Source organism: Rhinatrema bivittatum, chromosome 3, assembly GCF_901001135.1.
Source record: "Rhinatrema bivittatum chromosome 3, aRhiBiv1.1, whole genome shotgun sequence".
Taxonomy (NCBI): Eukaryota; Metazoa; Chordata; class Amphibia; order Gymnophiona; family Rhinatrematidae; genus Rhinatrema; species Rhinatrema bivittatum.
In genome coordinates, this window is record NC_042617.1 from 32,128,516 (window position 1) to 32,148,395 (window position 19,880).

Here is a 19,880-nt window from a genome sequence, read left to right on the forward strand (position 1 = left end):
CTCTTCAAACTACTGTCAGGATCGCTGCTGTTCTTGGCAGCGTTATGTACACACAGAAAGCATTATTTAAAAAGTCCCACGAATTTCTATAACTACTAATGCCATGTTGCTGACATCACTCAGAACCTATAGTAGAAGATCTTCTCAATCCAAGTGCTATTCACAGGATGCTAACATTCTATCGCCACATTCATTTCTGACTGTTCGGATATTCATGCCACTCAAAGAATATATCCAATATAGTTCCCTATCATTAAGCAAAGTCTCCCCGTCACCACCATGTTGAGAAAATGTATCTGCCTGATGGTTGCACTATCAAAACATGGATCTATCTCAGGTGGCGAGGAAAGGATTGATTTGGATTTGCTGAAGATTGAGTTAAGTACTGCTGCATCCTCCTCCATTTATTTGCAATCAGAAAAAAGGAAACAGAAAATAAAGACTTTGTATAATTCAGAACAAATGATTATATCAAAGATGAAGTATTTACACTTTCAGTGGTGGATTTTTGAGTGTGATGTCAGTTTATTAATTTTCCATTCTCAAAACAGACTGGTTATTTTTTTGTAATTATTTACATGGGGATTGTGTGCACACTTTTAAACACACTTCAAAGAAGTGCTCGGAGGGGGAGGGGGGGGGGGAATGACGACAGGGAAACCATTTATGTACATGCTTTTGATTTTCAGAAGCATGCATGTAAATCTACATGCACACATTTACAGCTGCTTGGAAGGAAGTGTAAATGTGTGCGTGCATGTTGGGCCGTTTACTCACACATCCAGGAATTTTCAAAGCGGCCCTTATGCACATTAAGTCCACTTTGGAAATTCAGGCTAGGATCTGTATATACTTTCTACAGGCAGACTTCAACCCTATGCAGGCCACAGAAAATTACCCTCTGAAAGTCTGCATTACAGTTCTTAAATCACAATCTTGTGTGTTCCGGACAGCACTCAGCTGTTTTCTTATTTGACAAACTTTAGGGAGATAAAAAGTTCAAGCACACCTAACAGGACAGTACTAATTTTGATTTCAATATTAATACTTAGATAAATTTAGGAAAAAAAGACATATCAGGTAATACCTTTTTATTGGCCTGAAAATACATTTCAGTCAAGAAATGTACTAAGTCAGTCCAATAAAAAAGGTACCTTCTGATATATATTTTTCTCTATTTCTGAATATTAATACTGTCTCTGAAATGAAGTTTAAAAACCAGTTATTTCACCGATTTTTTTTTTTTTATTATTATTATTTTACAATATATCTTACCTTCAGCCAATTAATTTCAAAAGCACTGAGTGTCCAGGAACGAAAATCAGGTGATGTGGGAGGACGAACATTAATCAAAATCTATTCAGGACATAAAATAGAGATAAATGACACGATACAGTGTAAAAGTTCAGAATAACTATAAACATAACACAATTTCAATGTACTTTGATTTTTGCAGATTTGTAGTTTAGAAATTATTAATCCAGTATTTTAGCAACATATGACTTTCCTTGCATGGAATTTTTTGTTTTAGTGGAACATTTTAATTGCACTATAAAAAGAGATAAGCAACCTTGCTTCTGGTAACTGATGAAAAAACAAGATCTGATCTGCTATTATTGTCTATTATTGTTTGACTGCTCTATATTTGTGAGTATATACATATCTTTCTTCATGCAGTTTGTGCACTGTTTGTCTTGCATTAGCCTAAGACTCTCAGTGTTGCGCTTCCCGGCCGGGCCTGCTCACCTCTCGACCGTCCACAAGTGCAGGCCTTCTTTCCGCTGCAGGTCCCAGCCATCCATGTCGTTCTCCCCAACCCGCTGCAGCTCCGGCAGTGTCGCAGGCCTCACAGCGGAGCTCCCGCTGGGGCTCCGCATCCAGCGTCTCCTCAGCCCCGCCCCTAGGCGTGCGCACAGCCAGCGTCACGAACTTTAAAGGGCCAAACGCGGGAAACCAGGATCGGACGCTCCCCGATAACGTCTCCAATCCACGGTATATAAGGCAAGTCTCAGACCCATGATCCCTGCCTTGGCAATCTGGTCGATCACGTTGTGATAGCAAGTTTGCCTTCCTGCATTTCCAGTGTCTTGTTCCAGTCTCCTCCTGTTCCAGCATCTCCCCAGGTAGTACCATTCGGACTGTCTTCTCAGTACTGACCTCTGCCTGTTTCTAGACTACGTTTGACCGCTGCCTGGATTTGACCTTTGCCTGCTTCTTTGACCACATCTGCACGCTGCCTGGAACCTGACCTTTTCCTGAATGACTATCCATGGACTGACCACTGGTATTGACCCCTTCTTTGGCTGACTACGCTATCCTTGACTCTGGACTTGATCCTCACTCTACATTCAGAGACTCTGTTCTGGCCTTCTCTAGCTCCTGGATTTCCTAACCTGAACATAGACTGCGCACCCTTGTTCGTGGTGGGCACACCCCTGAACTTCATCTCTTGGAGATCCTGCGAGGCCCACCTAAGACCAGGCAGCCCAGGTAACCAAGGGCTCAACCTGAGAGAACCCCGGGTTGCTATTGGTGAAGGTCCAGCTAGTCTGTCTCCTCCTGTGCTCCACCTCCTGGTGGCAGGCGCTCTGGGTCCGACCAGGGAGCCTACCAATTCTGCACCAGGCCAAGGGGCCACCTCCCGGCGCAACACTCAGGGCCCAATTCAAACTCTTAATATATGCATCTCTCTTCTACATAGAGAGTTCAATTGCCCCATATTATTTTTGTCTTTGAAGAATGAATGAAATAAAAAAACTCACAACTGTCACGAAAAAGGAGAAATTTAGTCTGTCCTGTTCATTATTTTCCTTGAATACTATTAGACTAGTCTAGACGCATGGGTTTATAATACCCTGCTAGCAGATACAACTTTTCTAGTAACTGTATCACCACTATTAGTACTTGAGCAGCACAGAAAGCCTGCCAGTATCTTTAAGACAAAGCAATGAAGTAGAAATAAACCTACCAAAGCACTAAAAATGTACAGGAGATACTGCAAGTAAGCTTCCTCTCAACACTATCAGGATTGGAAGAGAAGGTAGAAGAACAGACAGACCTGGAGAAGCATCGGACACCTCTCAAAAAAGGAGAGGAAGGTTTATAACTTCTGCAAACCCTAAAACTCTCAAGTAAATAACCAGGAAACTGTAGCCATTGACCTTCCAGATAGGTCCTGAACTGGTCTAGAAGGACTGTAGGAAATAAAATCAACAGGTAAGATTATTTTTCTCCTAATCATCCTGCTAGACCAGTAGCAGGGAAGTATCCAAGCCCTAGTTAATGTGGATGGGAAGAAGACAGGGCTACCTTGAGAATGTTAACTCCAAAGGCTGCAAGCCAAGGCAAGGCTGGACTGGAAGACAAACAGGATTCAGGAACACAGAAGCAGCAACATGTACTACACAGGATGCAAAGGCAAAGACTAGCAGTCTGAGGAGCCCTTATACATAGAGGCTGTGTGGTATCAGGAGGCACACGGGCCCTTTAAAAGATTGGCTGTGGCACACCTAAGGAAGGACACCCGGAAGCTGAGATAATGGCAGCATCCTGCTGCGTTGGAGTGGTGCAACAGCAGAGGTGAATGAGGCAGTTTGCAGGGCTGTCCTATGAGCAGTTGATCGTAATGGTACCCTCCTCCAAAGATGCCTACCCATCTTCTGGGTCTTGGCTTTCTGGGGAATTTCTTATGGAACTCCTCCTTAAGTTATGGGGCTTGTAGGTTAGCATCTGGCTCCCATGAACTTCATCCTTTGAAGCGCCTCAGGCAAGCAATGTACTTCATCCACAGGCAACCGACTGCAGATTCCCGCCACTAGTGACAGGATGGTCTGAGTCCTCTGTGTCAAGTCTTGACATGGGTTGGGTCACCTCAAATTGAAGAAGTACCAGCCCACCCTCTTCTGAACCAGCCACAGAAGCATCAGTGTGTTGATAATTAGTGGCGTCCGCGGAGGGGGGGGGGGGGAGCTTGGAGCAAGCGAGTCAGGGATCACGGTTCTTTCCAACAAGACTGCAGGCTGAACTTTGGGCAGACTCTGTTCTTGGCAGCAGGGGCCCCATCCGGAAATCCATAGAGTTTGCCAATCAACCTCTGGGCAGGCCCAGGGTGACATTATTAATTACTTTAGGCAGAACATACAGAGAGATCTGTTCTCTATGCAGGATGCCGATCTACATGGACAGGGGAACTGTAGATTTCATGATACATCCAGACAAAGGTTCTCCATGGACAGAGGAACTCACAATTGCTGGAGCTAGGGGAACTGTCGAAATTCCATACTGCTGTTCCAGAGATTCATGAATAAAATTCCCTCTGGCTCCGTTCTCAAGAAAGGCTTGAATGTCAAAGTGGGTGTCTCTGAACAAAAGTAGCACAGGTATAAGAAATTGGGGAGATGTGCAAGGGTGGGAACCTTAGTCATTGCACTACACCGAAGTTCAGAATTTTTCCCGACTTGATGAGCAATGGTCAGCAAAGTCCCCTGATACACCACTATACAAGTATAATTGGAACCAACACCTCTGGTTTCTCTTTTTTCCATTTATGATGTTTATTGAATATCACAATGCACAACAACATGGGAAGATGCTATCCCCTCGGGAAAACATCACATCATAGTTCACAAGGTTTTACCATTTTGTACATAATTTTTTTTTTTTCATTTAAACTTAATTATTTTCATTAAAGAGATTTTCATGAAATAACAGGAAAATGTTACACATTCAATATTCAATTACATATAATAAAATAAACATATCCCTAAATTGTTAACATATCATATAATTGGGGGAGACAAGGAAATAATATATATTTACTCATATATATTAAACATAACCTAGGGCGCCCTACGTTTATGGGTGCCCTGGTTCAATTTAAACAGAGAGAAAGGAGGTTTTTCTTTTTTTACTGGACATCATTCTCTGAAATCGCGACTTGATTTTTATCTAACAAAAACATTTTTAAGTGTGCCAGGTCTGCAAAGACAAATTTTTTCCCCTGATATGTTACGAAACACAAGCATGGGAATTTCAAAAAAAAAAGGTGGCACCTAATGTCAACACCTGACTTTTTAAAGTTAAAAAATGTTTTCTCTTTGCTTGGGTGGCACGTGCCACATCAGGGAAGATTTGAATTTTTTTACCACAAAAAAGCACATCTTTATACCTGAAAAACTTCTTAAAAACATTCTCCTTGTCCTGTTAAAAAAGAAATAAAGAGGGTTGCTCTATTAGTAATTATGTCTATAGACTCTTCTAGGAAAGTAGATACCCCTAAACTAAAGGGGCCTCTGAAGCCATATTATCTTCATCCTTCTTTACTCTTTTTTGAAGAAAGTAAAATATTCTTGGAATAGCATTATCCTCATAAAGGAATACTTCTCTTAAGAATGTTTTAAACATATCTTCTGGCGATAAACGTGTCAAAGGGAAATTTGTAATTCTTAAATTCTTAATTCTCAGCATATTTTCTATATATTCAATTTCTTTATGCATAACTATGCTATCTCTAATAAACACATCACCAGAATTCTGCACCAATTGAACCTTGTTTGTCAAAACACTCATATCTTTCTCACATTGATTTTTTTTCCTAGTATGTTCATCTAACACCCTATTAGCATTAATCACAGTCGACAATGAGTTGTTCATCAACACAACATTATTATCTAGTCGCGATATCATCCGCCCTAGATCTACCAATGTAACATTTTCAGGTGTTGCTACCGAGTCAATGCCACATTGAATATCAACTGGAAGTTTAACTTTAGAAACTTCTAAAATTGGAAAAGATCTCGTTTCCACAGTCCTAGGAGAATCAAGTTGTTGTAACACACTTGAGTCCCCTTGAACTGCTCCTACCAGTTTACTTGCCGCTTCTCTTGATGGTTCCAAATTCGGCTGCGGTGGAGATGATGGTCCCTCGCCAGGACTTAGAGAGACTAAAAACGATGTAGCTCCCAAACTGTCCTCATTCGGCTTTTCCATCTGTCGAATGACATGATGGTCCATGGGTCCAGTGCGGTACTGAAGGACAGGTGAAGATGTAAGAATTTTTGCCTTCCTTTTTCTACCCATCAAAAATGAATAGAAAGAGTCTTAAGGGCCAAAAAAAAGCGCCGGACTCCGGACTCAGCCGGACAAAGCCGCACGCCTCTTTGGAGCGCGCGGCTTAGGAGGAACGCCGCTCTTCCGCAGTTCTTATGGTCGGTGGAAGGACGCCCTGGCTGACGTCACTCAGCCGCGCCCCCAGCACTTCCTGCCGGCAGCTGGATTCTCGGGGTCCTCTGAGCCAGGTAGGCCTCGGGGAAGGCAACGACCCCCTCCTTCTCACTCGCACACTCCCCGGGCAAGCGCTCACCACACCGCAGTTCTTATGGTCGGTGGAGGGACGCCCTGGCTGACGTCACTCAGCCGCGCCCCCAGCACTTCCTGCCGGCAGCTGGATTCTCGGGGTCCTCGGAGCCAGGTAGGCCTCGGGGAAGGCAACGACCCCCTCCTTCTCACTCGCACACTCCCCGGGCAAGCGCTCACCACACCGCAGTTCTTATGGTCGGTGGAGGGACGCCCTGGCTGACGTCACTCAGCCGCGCCCCCAGCACTTCCTGCCGGCAGCTGGATTCTCGGGGTCCTCGGAGCCAGGTAGGCCTCGGGGAAGGCAACAACCCCCTCCTTCTCACTCACACACTCCCCCATTTTGTACATAATTTTAACTCAGAAACCTTATTCCCCCTCCCCCTGTTGCGCTGGAGGTGGACACTTGGCCTGGTGCAGGATTGGTACGGATTGAGCCCTTGGTTACCCAGACCGCCTGGACTTAGGTGGGCCTCAGAGGGTCTCCCGGAGAGGTAGCGGAGAGGTGTGCGGCTGGTGAAGAATGGATGGACTAGACCTGGACCAGAATCACTGGAGACCTCCGGAAGGAAACAGGAAGTGGAGGTTCTCCGGGCGAGATAGGCAGCGCTTAAAGATCTAGTCGGAGATAGGCCACTGGTAGCATCCGAGCAGGCTGGTCTAGTTGTCACAGGAGCAAATAGAGTATCCAAGCATAGCGCAAGGGTATCAGTCCAAGAATGGTCAGACAAAGCAAGGGGCAGTTCTGAGATCAGTCCGTACATGGTCAAGAGAAGGAAGGTCAGTTCCAGGCAGCAGTCAAACAGTCAGGCAAGTAGAGGTCAGTACCATGAATCAATCCGAGGAGGTATGACAAGAGGAAGAACGAAGAGCAGGAATCAGGAGAGATGCTGGAACACAAGGACCACCATGGGCGCACAGGAACATGACAGGAACGCAGGAACACTGGAACGAGACTGGATCAAGGAGGCACAGGAACAAGGAACAGCAAACTGGCTACACCGAAGTGTCGACCCGATTGCCAAGGCAAGGTTCTGGGGATGGAGCCTCACCTTTTATGCAGGGACTATGTGATGTCATCTTCGGGTACTGCCTCAGGGGCTACTGAACAAAATTAAAATCAAAACACATATATAAGACATATCAAACATAAATGTATGTACATATATAAAACTAAACTGTCATGTCTTGCTTATAAAATGAAACAAGCTCAATTATATCCTGTAGTATTTTTACTGAAGGATCCATCTACACAGATTTCCCCCTCTTCTTTTTCACTGCGATCTTGTCTATTCACCCCCAGTTTTATTCTACTTTCATGTTGTATCTGCATTCTTTGTGCCATTATGATGAAAGTACAATAATACACACACACACAAACACAATTTTAATTAATTTATTTGATACAAGCTATTCATGTTCAGCACAGCACTAATGTATTTACGTTTTTATAAATGTTTGTGTTTCATTTGATTCATTTATAGTTTTTTGTGAACTTATGTGCACATAATTCAGCTTGTTTCATTTTATAAGCAAGACATGACAGTTTAGTTTTATATATGTACATACATTTATGTTTGATATGTCTTATATATGTGTGTTGATTTTAATTTTGTTCTCAGTAGCCCCGAGGTAGCTCCTTTGTGAGCAAAACTCGGCCAGAGTCGGGCAAGTCTAATAAAAGACATTTGATACACAGATCTTGTTTTTTTGCTTTTAAATTTATCAACAGAATCATGGTCATAGGCATAGAGTCTGCCCATACGATATAGGAAATCCATTTTCGCTAAAAAAATAGAAAATGATGGTATTCTTGCAAATCTCTAAAATTTAGCTAGGACATTTCTAGACTCCACTATTGCTTGTTCCAATTTTTGCTGGAAGCTATCTCCCACTGAAATTTGTACATTGAGTAATGTATTTACAGGTTGCAGAGTAAAAGTAAGGTCAAGTATATCATTCAACCAAGTGGCAACGTTCTGCCAAAAGACCTGGATTTAAGGGCATTCCCATCACATATGGTAATATGTACTTTCCTTGAACAGCCTTTCCAGCATTCATTTTTAGTAGTAGTAGGGGAGAAACGATGGATACTCTCCGAGGTATGATACCATCTTAATAGAAGCTTATAGCCCGTTTCTATCAGGGAAGCTGAGATAAGACCCCTATTCACATCTACATAGATGGCCCTCCAGTCTTCATCTGTCAGTTTGCAACCTAGGTCCTGCTCCCAATTGAGGAGGTTTAGGTTTAGAAGGGGGATCCTTATTTAAAAGGCTATATATCTTAAATAATAATTTTCCCATTTTGTCAGCACTTCTTTTCCATCACTGGGGAGAGATTTGGACACTGATTCAGAGGCTGAGCCTGTAGGGAGAGACTTTGATGCTTGAAGCTACCATTGTCATTTTTTTATATGATGATTCTTCCTTTTTGCCTAGACCAAAATAAGGAGAATGGAACAGCTCCCCTATGAGGAAAGACTAAAGAGGTTAGGACTTTTCAGCTTGGAGAAGAGACGGCTGAGGGGGGGGATATGATAGAGGTGTTTAAATAATGACATTTTTGATGAAAAGGTCCCTACTGTTATGCCAGAGATATCTTTAATGGCTCTCACCCTGCTAGCTAATGGGTCTAAAAATATAGCAAAAAGAAAGGGGGCATATCCCTGTCTGGTACCCCGTTACACCCAAAATAAGTCTGAGTAGCTGCCATTTACTTTTATGCAAGCCCGGGGGGGATTCGCAGAGTTTGCTAATCCAGTGAATAAAGGTATGTCCAAACTGCATTTTTTCTAGTGTTTTGAATAAATTTGCCAGTGAACCAAATCGAACACCTTCTCAGAATCAACTGAGAGCAATAGGAAGGGATCTCCCTTTTTCCTAATCCACCATATCAGATCTGCAATCTTTCGCACATTGTCTGCAGCCATTCGTCCAGAGACAAATCCAGCTTGATCGGAATGAATGATGGCGGGCATAGTTGTGTTTAATCTATTTGCTATAATTTTAGCAAAGAGCTTGAGGTCTATATTTATTAAGATATGGTACGGTATGACCCACAAACCGCAGGGTCTCGGCCTGGTTTGGCTAATATGGTGATTCCAGAAATATCAGAATTAGCTAAGAACGAGCGATGGCCGCGCAATGAGTTAAACATCCTTGTGAGGGTAGGGATTAGTTGTGTAGAAAAATTTTGGAAGAATCTGGCAGTGTAGCCATCAAGCCCTGGAGATTTTCCAGCCTTAAGGTTTTGAATCGCGTATTGTACTTCCATAGGGGAAATTTCTCTCTCAAGAAGAGAGCATTGCTGCTCTGTGAGAGTTGAGAATAACCTGGATTAAATAATGAAATAGCTTTGCTCAAGAAGAAGAAATTATTTTTTCTATATGAGCAAACAACCTTGTGTGAGAGAACTGAAACAGTGCAGAAATTGCCCACATCACAAGGCCTGACTTCTGAACAGAGAAGAAAGGAATGTACTAGATAAGGCATCTGGTGTTTAAGTTTTAGCAAGTTTCAGTAATTTCCCTCTCCAAATAAGGAGAGGTCCCGGAAGAGAAAAAAAAAAAAGTTAAAAATGTTACCAGTGATGCATATATATAAGAAAGTAATATACTGCTTTGAGTTTGAGTAGGCTTTGTAGTACGTCACTATTAGACGGCTGTGCTACTCCCAAGAAAACTCCTGCAATTAGTTTTTTTTTAATCAATTTTCCAAGATGCACCAAGAAAACAATCTTGTGTGGATAGCAGTTTTATACAATCAATCATTTTAACAATTTAAACACAATAGCTTCTTTTTCCTAGACAATCTGCTTTAAAGTCCTCGTCAGCAGGGAGAGATCCATTACTCTACCCTCAGGAATATAACATATCAACTACAGAAATTAACCGGTCCTATACAGGAGATTTTCATTACATCGGATCCAACTGTAGACTATTAGTACTTAGCCTTCCAATACAGGGGAGGATGTTATGTCTAATGAATACTTTTTTAGGAAATTCTCCAACTGCTCAGGTTGAAAATAGATATATGAGGCATTTTTATATTTTATGCAACATTTGCATGGATATTTAAGAATATACATAGCTCCCAATTTTTTGTATTGGGGGTCTCAATCTCAGAAATGATTTTCTTCTAAGCTGGGTACTTCTCGCCAGATCTGGAAATATTCCAACTTTTAGACCCAGAAATAACTCAGTCCTGTTACGAAAGTATGATCTTAAAATCCAATCTGATTCAAGCCAGAACGTCACAATAAGAGTAGCTGGCTTCACTTGCTCACTCAGTTGTTTCTAACAAATTTGTTATATCCAATGCTGGAGTTTCCAATACATTTGATGTCACTGGAGTTAGGATTTGAAATTCCTTTTCTTCTTCGTTCTCAACTTTAAGAGTTGGTATATAATACACCATAGATGTAAGGAGGGATCATTTCCTCTGAAATCTTCAATGTCTGTAATAGATATTGCCCTCAAATGTCACATGGGGTCACCATAAGGTCTCTGGAAAAATTTATTAACCGTAAGTTTCTCCCTTTTATTTGATTTTCCATATTTTCTAGGTGATTCGTTAATGGAGAAATTACTTACCTGATAATTTCGTTTTCCTTAGTGTAGACAGATAGACTCAGGACCAATGGGTATAGTGTACTCCTGATAGCAGTTGGAGACGGATCAGATTTCAATCTGATGTCAGCCACCAGTACATACACCCCTGCAGGAAGTGCAGCTCTTCAGTATTCTCCTCGAAAAGCATTGTGGATATATGTGTGACTGACTAATTTGATTAACTTGAATAACTTCATAACTTGGTTAAACTTTATAACTTGATCTGGTTGACTTGGCTATAGCTGGAGACTGCCAGTGCCCTCAACCGGAAAGCGTCAACACCTGGTAGGATGGGTGTCCAAAGTGAAGGAAAGCATGGCTTACCCTTGTATCATTCGAAATTCCATAAGTAACGGCAGCCAAGGGTGGGATGCTGAGTCCATCTATTTACACTAAGGAAAACAAAATTATCAGGTAAGTAATTTCTCCATTTCCTAGCTTGTAGCAGATGGACTCAGGACCAATGGGATGTATAAAAGCTACTCCCGAACCGGGTGGGAGGCTGCCCGTGACCCACTTAGTACTGCCCTTGCAAATGCCGTGTTCTCCCAAGCCTGAACATCCAGGCGGTAGAATCTGGAGAAAGTGTGGATGGAGGACCATGTCGCCGCCCTGCAAATCTCGGCGGGTGACAGCATTCTGGTTTCTGCCCAGGATGCTGCCTGGGCCTTGATCTGTAGAGGTGGTGGCTTGCCTGCTTCTACGTAGGCCGCCTTGATAACTTCCTTGATCCAGCGGGCTATGGTTGCCCGCGAGGCCGCTTCCCCTTGTCTCTTCCTGCTGTGGAGGACGAATAGGTGGTCTGTTTTTCATACAGATTCCAACATTTCCAGATATCTGGATAGGAAATATGCCCATATGGGCAACCACCTGGTTAACTGGAAGTGTAATACCCCCCAACTATGAAACCACTATGAAGGTTTGGAGACAATGGTGACTTAAACTAGTAGGGACGAGAGTATTTTCTTAGCTCATCATTGTTTAATAATAGCTCATTCTCCCCTGGATGGGAGTCACCATGTTTTAAACCCTGGAAAATGAAAAACATTTTGACTCTGGGCACTATATGGGAGATTGGGGGGGGGGGGGGGGGGACTGATCACTTTCCAGACTCTCAGAGACAGATACCAACTCCTGGATAGAGTGCTTTCTCATATGCCCAAATATGTCACTTCATTCAATCCAGCAAAATAGCCGAAGATTTACTTAAAGGGAAAACTCAATTGGAAAGGTGGTGCAAACAGGTGGACAAGATAAAAGGGGTTATTTCAAAAATTTACAATTTTCTTAATAGTGAATCCAATCAAAAACCCACATATGTGATAGCTTGGGAGGGCGACTTAGGAAAAGAATTTGAGACAACACATGGGATTTAATTTTTATTAACACAAAAAGAAGTTCAATATCAGCTTCACTCACTGAAAACAGCTATAAAGGATTGCTATGTTGGTATTATACACCGATTAGTCTGTATAAGGCAAAGATTAACAGTACAGACACCTGCTGGCAGGGATGTGGAGGTAAGGGCACATTTTTTCATATGTGGTGGGAGTGCCCCGAGAGCACAATTCTGGGGGGACAGTCAAAAATATACAGCAAATTTTAAACACTAATATTAACCTGCTCCCAGAAAATGCTCTGCTAAGTGTACCCTTGGACAGTTCCAAACCTGGATGGCTACTGACACACAAATACTGATAGCAGCCAGGTGTGTTATAGTGGCACAGTGGAAACAATCGGAACCAATCCCCGCCAGAATGCTTATTTCTAAAGTGGACAAGATGTGTGAGCTTTACAAATTAACAGCCCGCAAACACCACAGAATACCTCAGTTTTCAATGATATGGCTTCCGTACCAAACATGGAGAAAGACCTCCCCTAACAATAGAGTATAGCTCTTTATAAATGATGTAACCCTTATAGACTAAACCTTACATTGTGTTCTTATAGAAACACCGATGTTGTAAGCCTGTCTGAGATTTATAAGTATGAAAAAACTGCATATCAATAAAACAGCATTTACATTTGCTACTTATATAATATACTGTATAAACAAGTCATCATCTGTTAAATATTGTATCAGTGTAAATTGCATTTTGATTTTGATGGTTAATAAAATACTATTCACAAAAAAAAAAACAAAAAACTACAATACGTTTGCATAGAAATCTAACAGCATATGTAGCTCCCAAGGCTAATACCTCGGGTCTCATTGCAAGAAATTTTTTTCTAAGTTCTTGGGTTGCCCTATCTAGATCTGGGAAAATCCAGATCTTCTCCCCCTTAAAACAGGGTGTCACAATGGCGAAAAAATAAACAAAGAATTTTATCATGATCTTGAAAGAACACAAAAGAAATTAGCAAAGTAGATCTGTTATGAGGTTGTGCAGTCAGGTTCAAGGGAACATCTTGCTGTATCTATCCAAACTCTTCTTTTTCGAAGGTAAGTAGAAAATGTTTTTGAACAGGAGGGTAAGCAGTTTCCTGAATAAACAAAACTGTCTTCATATATAATTTAAACATCTCCAAAGGAGAAATTAACTGTATCTGAGGGAAATTAAAAATACACAAGTTCAAGCTCCTTGAAGCATTCTCCAAACCTTCAATTTTTCGTGATACCGATATAGAGTCTACCACTTGTTTGCTTGAATATATTTAACTAAAGAAAGAGAAGTCTCTAGGTTGGAGACCGCTGTTTCACATACAGACAACCTGCTGATCTTGTTGCAAACATTTACAATGAATATCTAATGTGAGCGTTACCAGGGAGGAGACTGACTTTTCAACAGAAGCAAGAACAGCTCATAAGCTTTCTAAAGATACTTGGTTAGGTTTAGCAACGGCAGGTCTAACCTGGAGAACATTGATAGCATCTTGAATCTCTCTTAGACCAACAGTAGAGAACTTGTCAGTTGCCAGGACCTCACATGAAGCCAAGCTGCCAAAACCTGCACCTTTCGCCATACTTCCCGTCCCCTGGGAAGATTGGTGTAGCATAGCTGTTCCACGCCACTGTCCATCAGCAGCAGCAGCCAGCAAAACACCACTCGATAACTCAGGAGTGGTGTTGGGAGACCAGACCTGCCCCAGCAACTCATCTCATGCTCAGGCGGCCGCTCCAGGAGGATAAGGCAATGACTGATCGATCGGGCTGAGGGAGACCTCAGCTATCGATTGGCCAAGTCAGAAGCCACGATCGGCAAGGGCAGAGACACTGAAAACTCTGGCATTGTTGTTTGCCAGGTAGCTCCTGCAGAGGGGGTAAAACAACCCCTTCCTCTTCCCCATGATACAAAAGGAGAAGAAACGAAGCAAATATTTGGAGAACGAAGCATGGGTGCAGGAGCACTGGGCCTTTAAGGCAGACTCCGTGACCACTGACTGGTGGGGGAATTGCCGCTTTTCAAACCCAATGGCCTGCTGCACCAAGTTGGTGGTGTTGTAATTTCTGCTGACAAGGGAGATAGAAACAGGGTGCACCCACGGCGGAGGAGGCGGCCCTTAAAAATATCATGGATAGGAATTACCATGACCTTCTTAGGAGCGTTGACGAACTGGAGGACTTCCAGGATCTTATGTCACACATCCTCCTCCATTAGGACTCAGCGTGGAAAGTTATGGGGTTTCCACTAGAAACCTTCACAGGAACATTCTAGAAAATATGGGCCTTGAGGGTTGCTTGCATAGCCTTCAAGAAGGGGTGTGGAGGACAGATGCAAAAGGTCATCTTCTAGACCAGACAGTCAGGGGTTAACATTCCACAGCAATGTCACCTGATCCTGCATGGGAAGAAGTGCGACTGTATTACCTAGATAGACATACTAATACAGTTATATCCTAAGGAGTATCAACAACCTTATGGTTAGTGCGGTGGGCTGTGACCTAGATTAGCCAGGAGTCAAATCCCACTGCTGCTCCATGTGAGCTTGGGCAAATCACTTCACCCTCCATTGCCTCAGGCACAAACTTAGGATGGATTCATTAAGCCATGATATTTTATCATGGGAGAGGCCCATTTTCGCAGGGGCAGTCCCACAAAGGTTTGCCCCTCTCTGACAAAATATCACAGTAAAATTCTGCAAGACAAAACAATGCGGTAGGAGCCAAGGCAGCCCAAAACGCAGAGGGCTGCTATCGTCTTAAAGGGCCATGCAGCCCAACAAGGCAGCCCCATAAAAGAACTAAAAGTCACTGAGGGTCTGACACCCTCCCTAAATAATGACCCCAGCCCCCTTTCCATAAAAACACTAGGTCCATAAGAGGATTTAATGCCCCTCTGGACTCTCCCCCTACATCCCTGTACCTTAAAATTGCCATTCTGCAAACACTGAGGGCCTGGGGCACTCCCTAGCATCAGGCCCAGTTGGCACCATTCTCCAAAATGGTACTGACCAGATCTTGCCCCTGCCAGATCCACAGGCCTGGTCAGGGTCATTTTGGCACTAACCAGGCCATACCAGTCTAGCATTTTTATGGAAAGTGGGGTCACTATTTAGGGAGAGGTGTCAGTACTTCAGAAGATGGGGCTGTTGTCTTATGCCACTGGCTTCAATTGTTTTTCACTAACATCCGCCCATGACACTGCCTGAGCCCTAGTTGAATGAGCCCTAATCTGAGTAGGCAACAACTTTCTAGCATCCACATATGCAGCTGTGACCACCTCCTTAATCCAAAAAGCGATGGATAAGGTACAGAGACGGGCTACCAAAATGATAAGGGGAATGGAACAGCTCCCCTATGAGGAAAGACTAAAGAGGTTAGGACTTTTCAGCTTGGAGAAGAGACGGCTGAGGGGGGATATGAAAGAGATATTTAAAATTATGAGAGGTCTAGAACGGGTAGATGTGAATCTGTTATTTACTCTTTCGGATAATAGAAAGACTAGGGGCCACTCCATGAAGTTAGCATGGGGCACATTTAAAACTAATCAGAGAAAGTTCTTTTTTACTCAACACACAATTAAACTCTGGAATTTGTTGCCAGAGGATGTGGTTAGTGCAGTTAGTATAGCTGTGTTTAAAAAAAGGATTGGATAAGTTCTTTGAGGAAAAGTCCATTACCTGCTATTAAGTTCACTTAGAGAATAGCCACTGCCATTAGCAATGGTTACATGGAATAGACTTAGTTTTTGGGTACTTGCCAGGTTCTTATGGCCTGGATTGGCCACTGTTGGAAACAGGATGCTGGGCTTGATGGACCCTTGGTAGCCGACGAAGCTGGAGCGCTCTGCTTACTCCTCCCATGGAGAGCAAACAGGCGATCCATCTTTTGAAAAGACTAAGAGACCTTCAGATACCGCACAAGACAAGACTTAACATCCAAGGAGTGCAAAAGGCAAAACTCCTCCGCATCCCTGACCTTATCTAGGGATGGCAAGGAGATGTACTGATTCAAATGAAAGACCGAGACCACCTTGGGCAAGAATGATCAAACAGTATGCAGCTGTAACACCCCCAGAGTCACCCGAAAGAACGGTTTCCAGCAAGACAAGGCCTGCAACTCAGAAATCCAATGCACAGAACATATAACCACCAGGAACACATCAAGATCAACATCTGTAAGGAAAGACTATGCAGTGATCGGAACGTAGGGCCCGCCAAAAAGTCCAGCACCAAATTAAGACTCCACAATGGAACTGGTAATCAAGGGAATCCTAAGGTGCTTCATTCCCTTCAAAAAACAGGCCACATCAGGATGAGCCGTCAAGGAAACATCATTCATCAGGGCTCTGAAACAAACAGGAGCCATAACCTGCACCTTCAAGGAATTAAAGGCCAAGCCTTTATTCAATCTATCCTACAAAAAATCCAGAATGAGAGGGATCTTAACTGAACTAAGAACACCACCCTGCTCCTCACACCAGGCTTCAAACACTCTCCAAACCCACACATAAGCCAGGAAGTGGAGAATTTGTAAGCACGGAGTAAAGTGGCAATCACGACAGAGGAATAACCGCGCTTTAATAGAAGAGCCCTCTCAAGGCCAAACCATAAGACAGAATCAAGTCGGATCCACATAAAGAACCAGTCCCTGCTGAAGCAGATTCATGTGCAGCGGACGATAAAGGAGGGTCTCCACCAGGAGTCATCGTAAATCTGCATACCATGGTCGCCTAGGCCAATCTGGCGCCACCAGGATTACGAACTCCCTGTGGCCTTCGATCTTGCAAATTATCCTGCCCAGCAGAGGCCATGGAGGAAATGAATAAAGCAATCTTATCTTCCAGCCAGACCTATATGAGACAGTCTATTCCCAGGGACCAAGGATCACTCCTGCGACTGTAGAAGTGAGGAACCTTTGCATTTCGAGAAGTTGCCAGCAGGTCTAGGAACGGAAGGTCCCAGCGATCCACAATCAGCTGAAACATCTCGGCTGACAACACCCACTCTCCTGGGTCCGGAATCTCCCTACTGAGAAAGTCTGCTCTTATATTGTCTTTTCCTGCAAAGTGAGAGGCCGAGAATCTACAGATGACCTTCCGCCCATTTCATCAGCTTGCCTATTTCCTGCAATACTTGATGGCTCTTGGTTCCTCCCTGGCGATTGAAACACGCCACCTTTGTCGCATTACCCGACATCACACAAATTGCTTGATTCCGAAGCGTGTGGCTGGTCTGCAAGCATGCTAGCTGTACTGTCCGGGCCTCCAGGCGATTGATGTTCCAACAGGACTCTTCAGCATTCCAGCGCCCCTGGGCTGTTAGAAACAGGATGCTGGGCTTGATGGACCCTTGGTCTGACCCAGTATGACATGTTCTTATGTTCTTAACTCCAGACAGCGAGCCCCCCCAACTGCGGAGACTCGCATCTGTCGTGTGTACCAACCAGGCCAGAGAGTACAAGGAAACTCCTTCTCAGATGATCCTCCTGTAGCCACGACTGGAGGCGGGAGCAGATTTACATCGGCAAGAGGAGCCAACCACATTATCCTGAGACTACGGGTTCCTAGGAGATAGCAGAGCGCGCTGAAGAGGACACATCGCCCTTGCCCACGGCACCATTTCCAAAGTGGCTGCCATCAAGCCAAGTACCTGTAGGTACGACCACACCGTCAGGCATATGGTGTTCATCAACTAGTACACTTGAGACATCAATCTCTGGATCCAAACTTCCGGTAGGAAAACGCTGTCCTGTCCAGTGTCGAACTGGACTCCCAGATATTCCGACTGGGATGTTGACGATTGCTCGTGGTCAGGTTCACCACCCAACCCGAGCTCCTGCAATAAGGAGATCACCCTGTGTGTCACCAGGCAGCTTTCTGCCTAGGATGTGGCTTGAATCAGTCAGTCGTCCAAATACGGGTGCACCAGGATTCCCCCTTTTCGCAAAGCTGCCACTACCACCACCATAATCTTGGAAAATGTTCTGGGAGCAATGGCTAGACCAAAAGGCAGCACCTGAAACTGATAATGGCACCCCAACATCGCAAAGTGTAGAAAGTATTTGTGTTCCATTCGGATGGGAATATGAATGTAATCCTCTGACAGATCCAAGGAGGTCAGAAATTCCCCCGACTGCACCGCCATTAGAGAGCGTAAGATTTCCTTTCGAAAATGAGTCACATTTCAAGTAACGGGTGACCCTCTTGAGATCCAACATGGGACAAAAGAAGCCCTCCTTCTTGGGCACAACAAAATAAATGGAATATTGCCCCATACTTTGAGACATGGGCACTGGAACCACAGCCCTCAGTCTGAGGAGCCTTTGAAGCATGAACTCCACTGCCTGCTTCTTCTGCAAGGAGTGGCAAGGGGACACCATGAACATGTCCCAAGGAATACTGCGAAATTCCAGTGCATACCCTTCAAGTATCACCTCCAGGACCCACCTCCGATAAAAGAGAGAGAGCCGTCCCCCTATTTCCTGTTCTGGAAGGTGGATTGGCAAACCTTCATTGGGAAGCTTGGGAAGGTCCACCACCCGAGCCGCTCCTCTCTTGGGCTGCCAGGGACAAAAGAGCTGAGACCTACTGAAAGGCCAAGTCTGCTGAAAGGTCGTCCCTCTGTAGGGCCAAAAAACACCTGGAACCCTGGAAATGACCCCTCATACAAATGGGACGGTGTAACTGTTTCTTATCCTCCAGCAACAGAGGCACCGGAGACTCGCCCCAGTTAATGGCCAGTTTCTCCATCTCGCTCCCAAACAAGAGCATCTTGGTAAGACTGGCTTTGGAAGTTGTATCAGCTGAACAATTTTGCAACCAGAGTTGACGTCTAGCCGATATCACAGAAGCCACTCCTCTGGACAAGATATGGACCAAATCACAGCCTGAGTCTGCTAAAAACGCGGCTGCAGGATCCATAACCGCTCTGGAATTCCCTGCAGACTCATCAACCTCCTGAGAAAGAAGCAGACAAGATCTCGCCACTAGGGCACAAGAGGAGGCAATCTGTTAATTTATGGCCACTGCCTCAAAGGCTTGCTTAAGAATAACTTCAATCCTTCTATCATGTACATCCTTCAAGGCCGCTCCTCCCTCTATAGGGATAGTCATCCGCTTAGACATGGCACATACCAGAGCATCCACTTTGGGAAAACGCAAACACTCTCTCTCATAGCCAGATCCAGGGGATACAGGCTATCCAATGTCCTATCCCCTTTAAAAATTTCCTGTGGAGCATCCCATTCCAGATCAATCAATTCCTGGATGGCATCCATCACCGGGAAAAAACAAGAGGCTTTACATAAGGAAACCAAAATGGGCTTCTTCCTCAGCTCTGACATAGCATCCAAACCAGGAACACCCCGCTGTTTCAAGGTCTGGGAAATCAGGACCAGCAGTTCAACTCTATGAAAGAACCGCACAATGGTTCAATACGGTTCCAGCTCTGGAGGAATTTCCCCATCTTCCAGGGAATCAGGATCAACCTCATCATCAATGCCATCCCGATTCCTGTCGGGAACACCCGCAGGA

General features: G+C 44.0%; 1 protein-coding gene across 3 annotated transcripts in view; it reads right to left on the reverse strand.

The window, feature by feature from the left end:
- The window catches only part of LOC115086762 (nuclear RNA export factor 1-like), a 433,094-nt gene that overhangs the window by 342,842 nt on the left and 70,372 nt on the right, over nt 1-19,880 (reverse strand). For all 3 annotated transcript variants that reach the window (XM_029593060.1, XM_029593058.1, XM_029593057.1), the window contains one exon: nt 1,276-1,356. In XM_029593060.1, coding sequence (XP_029448920.1) covers nt 1,276-1,356 — 81 coding nt within the window. The remainder of the gene's footprint in view (nt 1-1,275; nt 1,357-19,880) is intronic.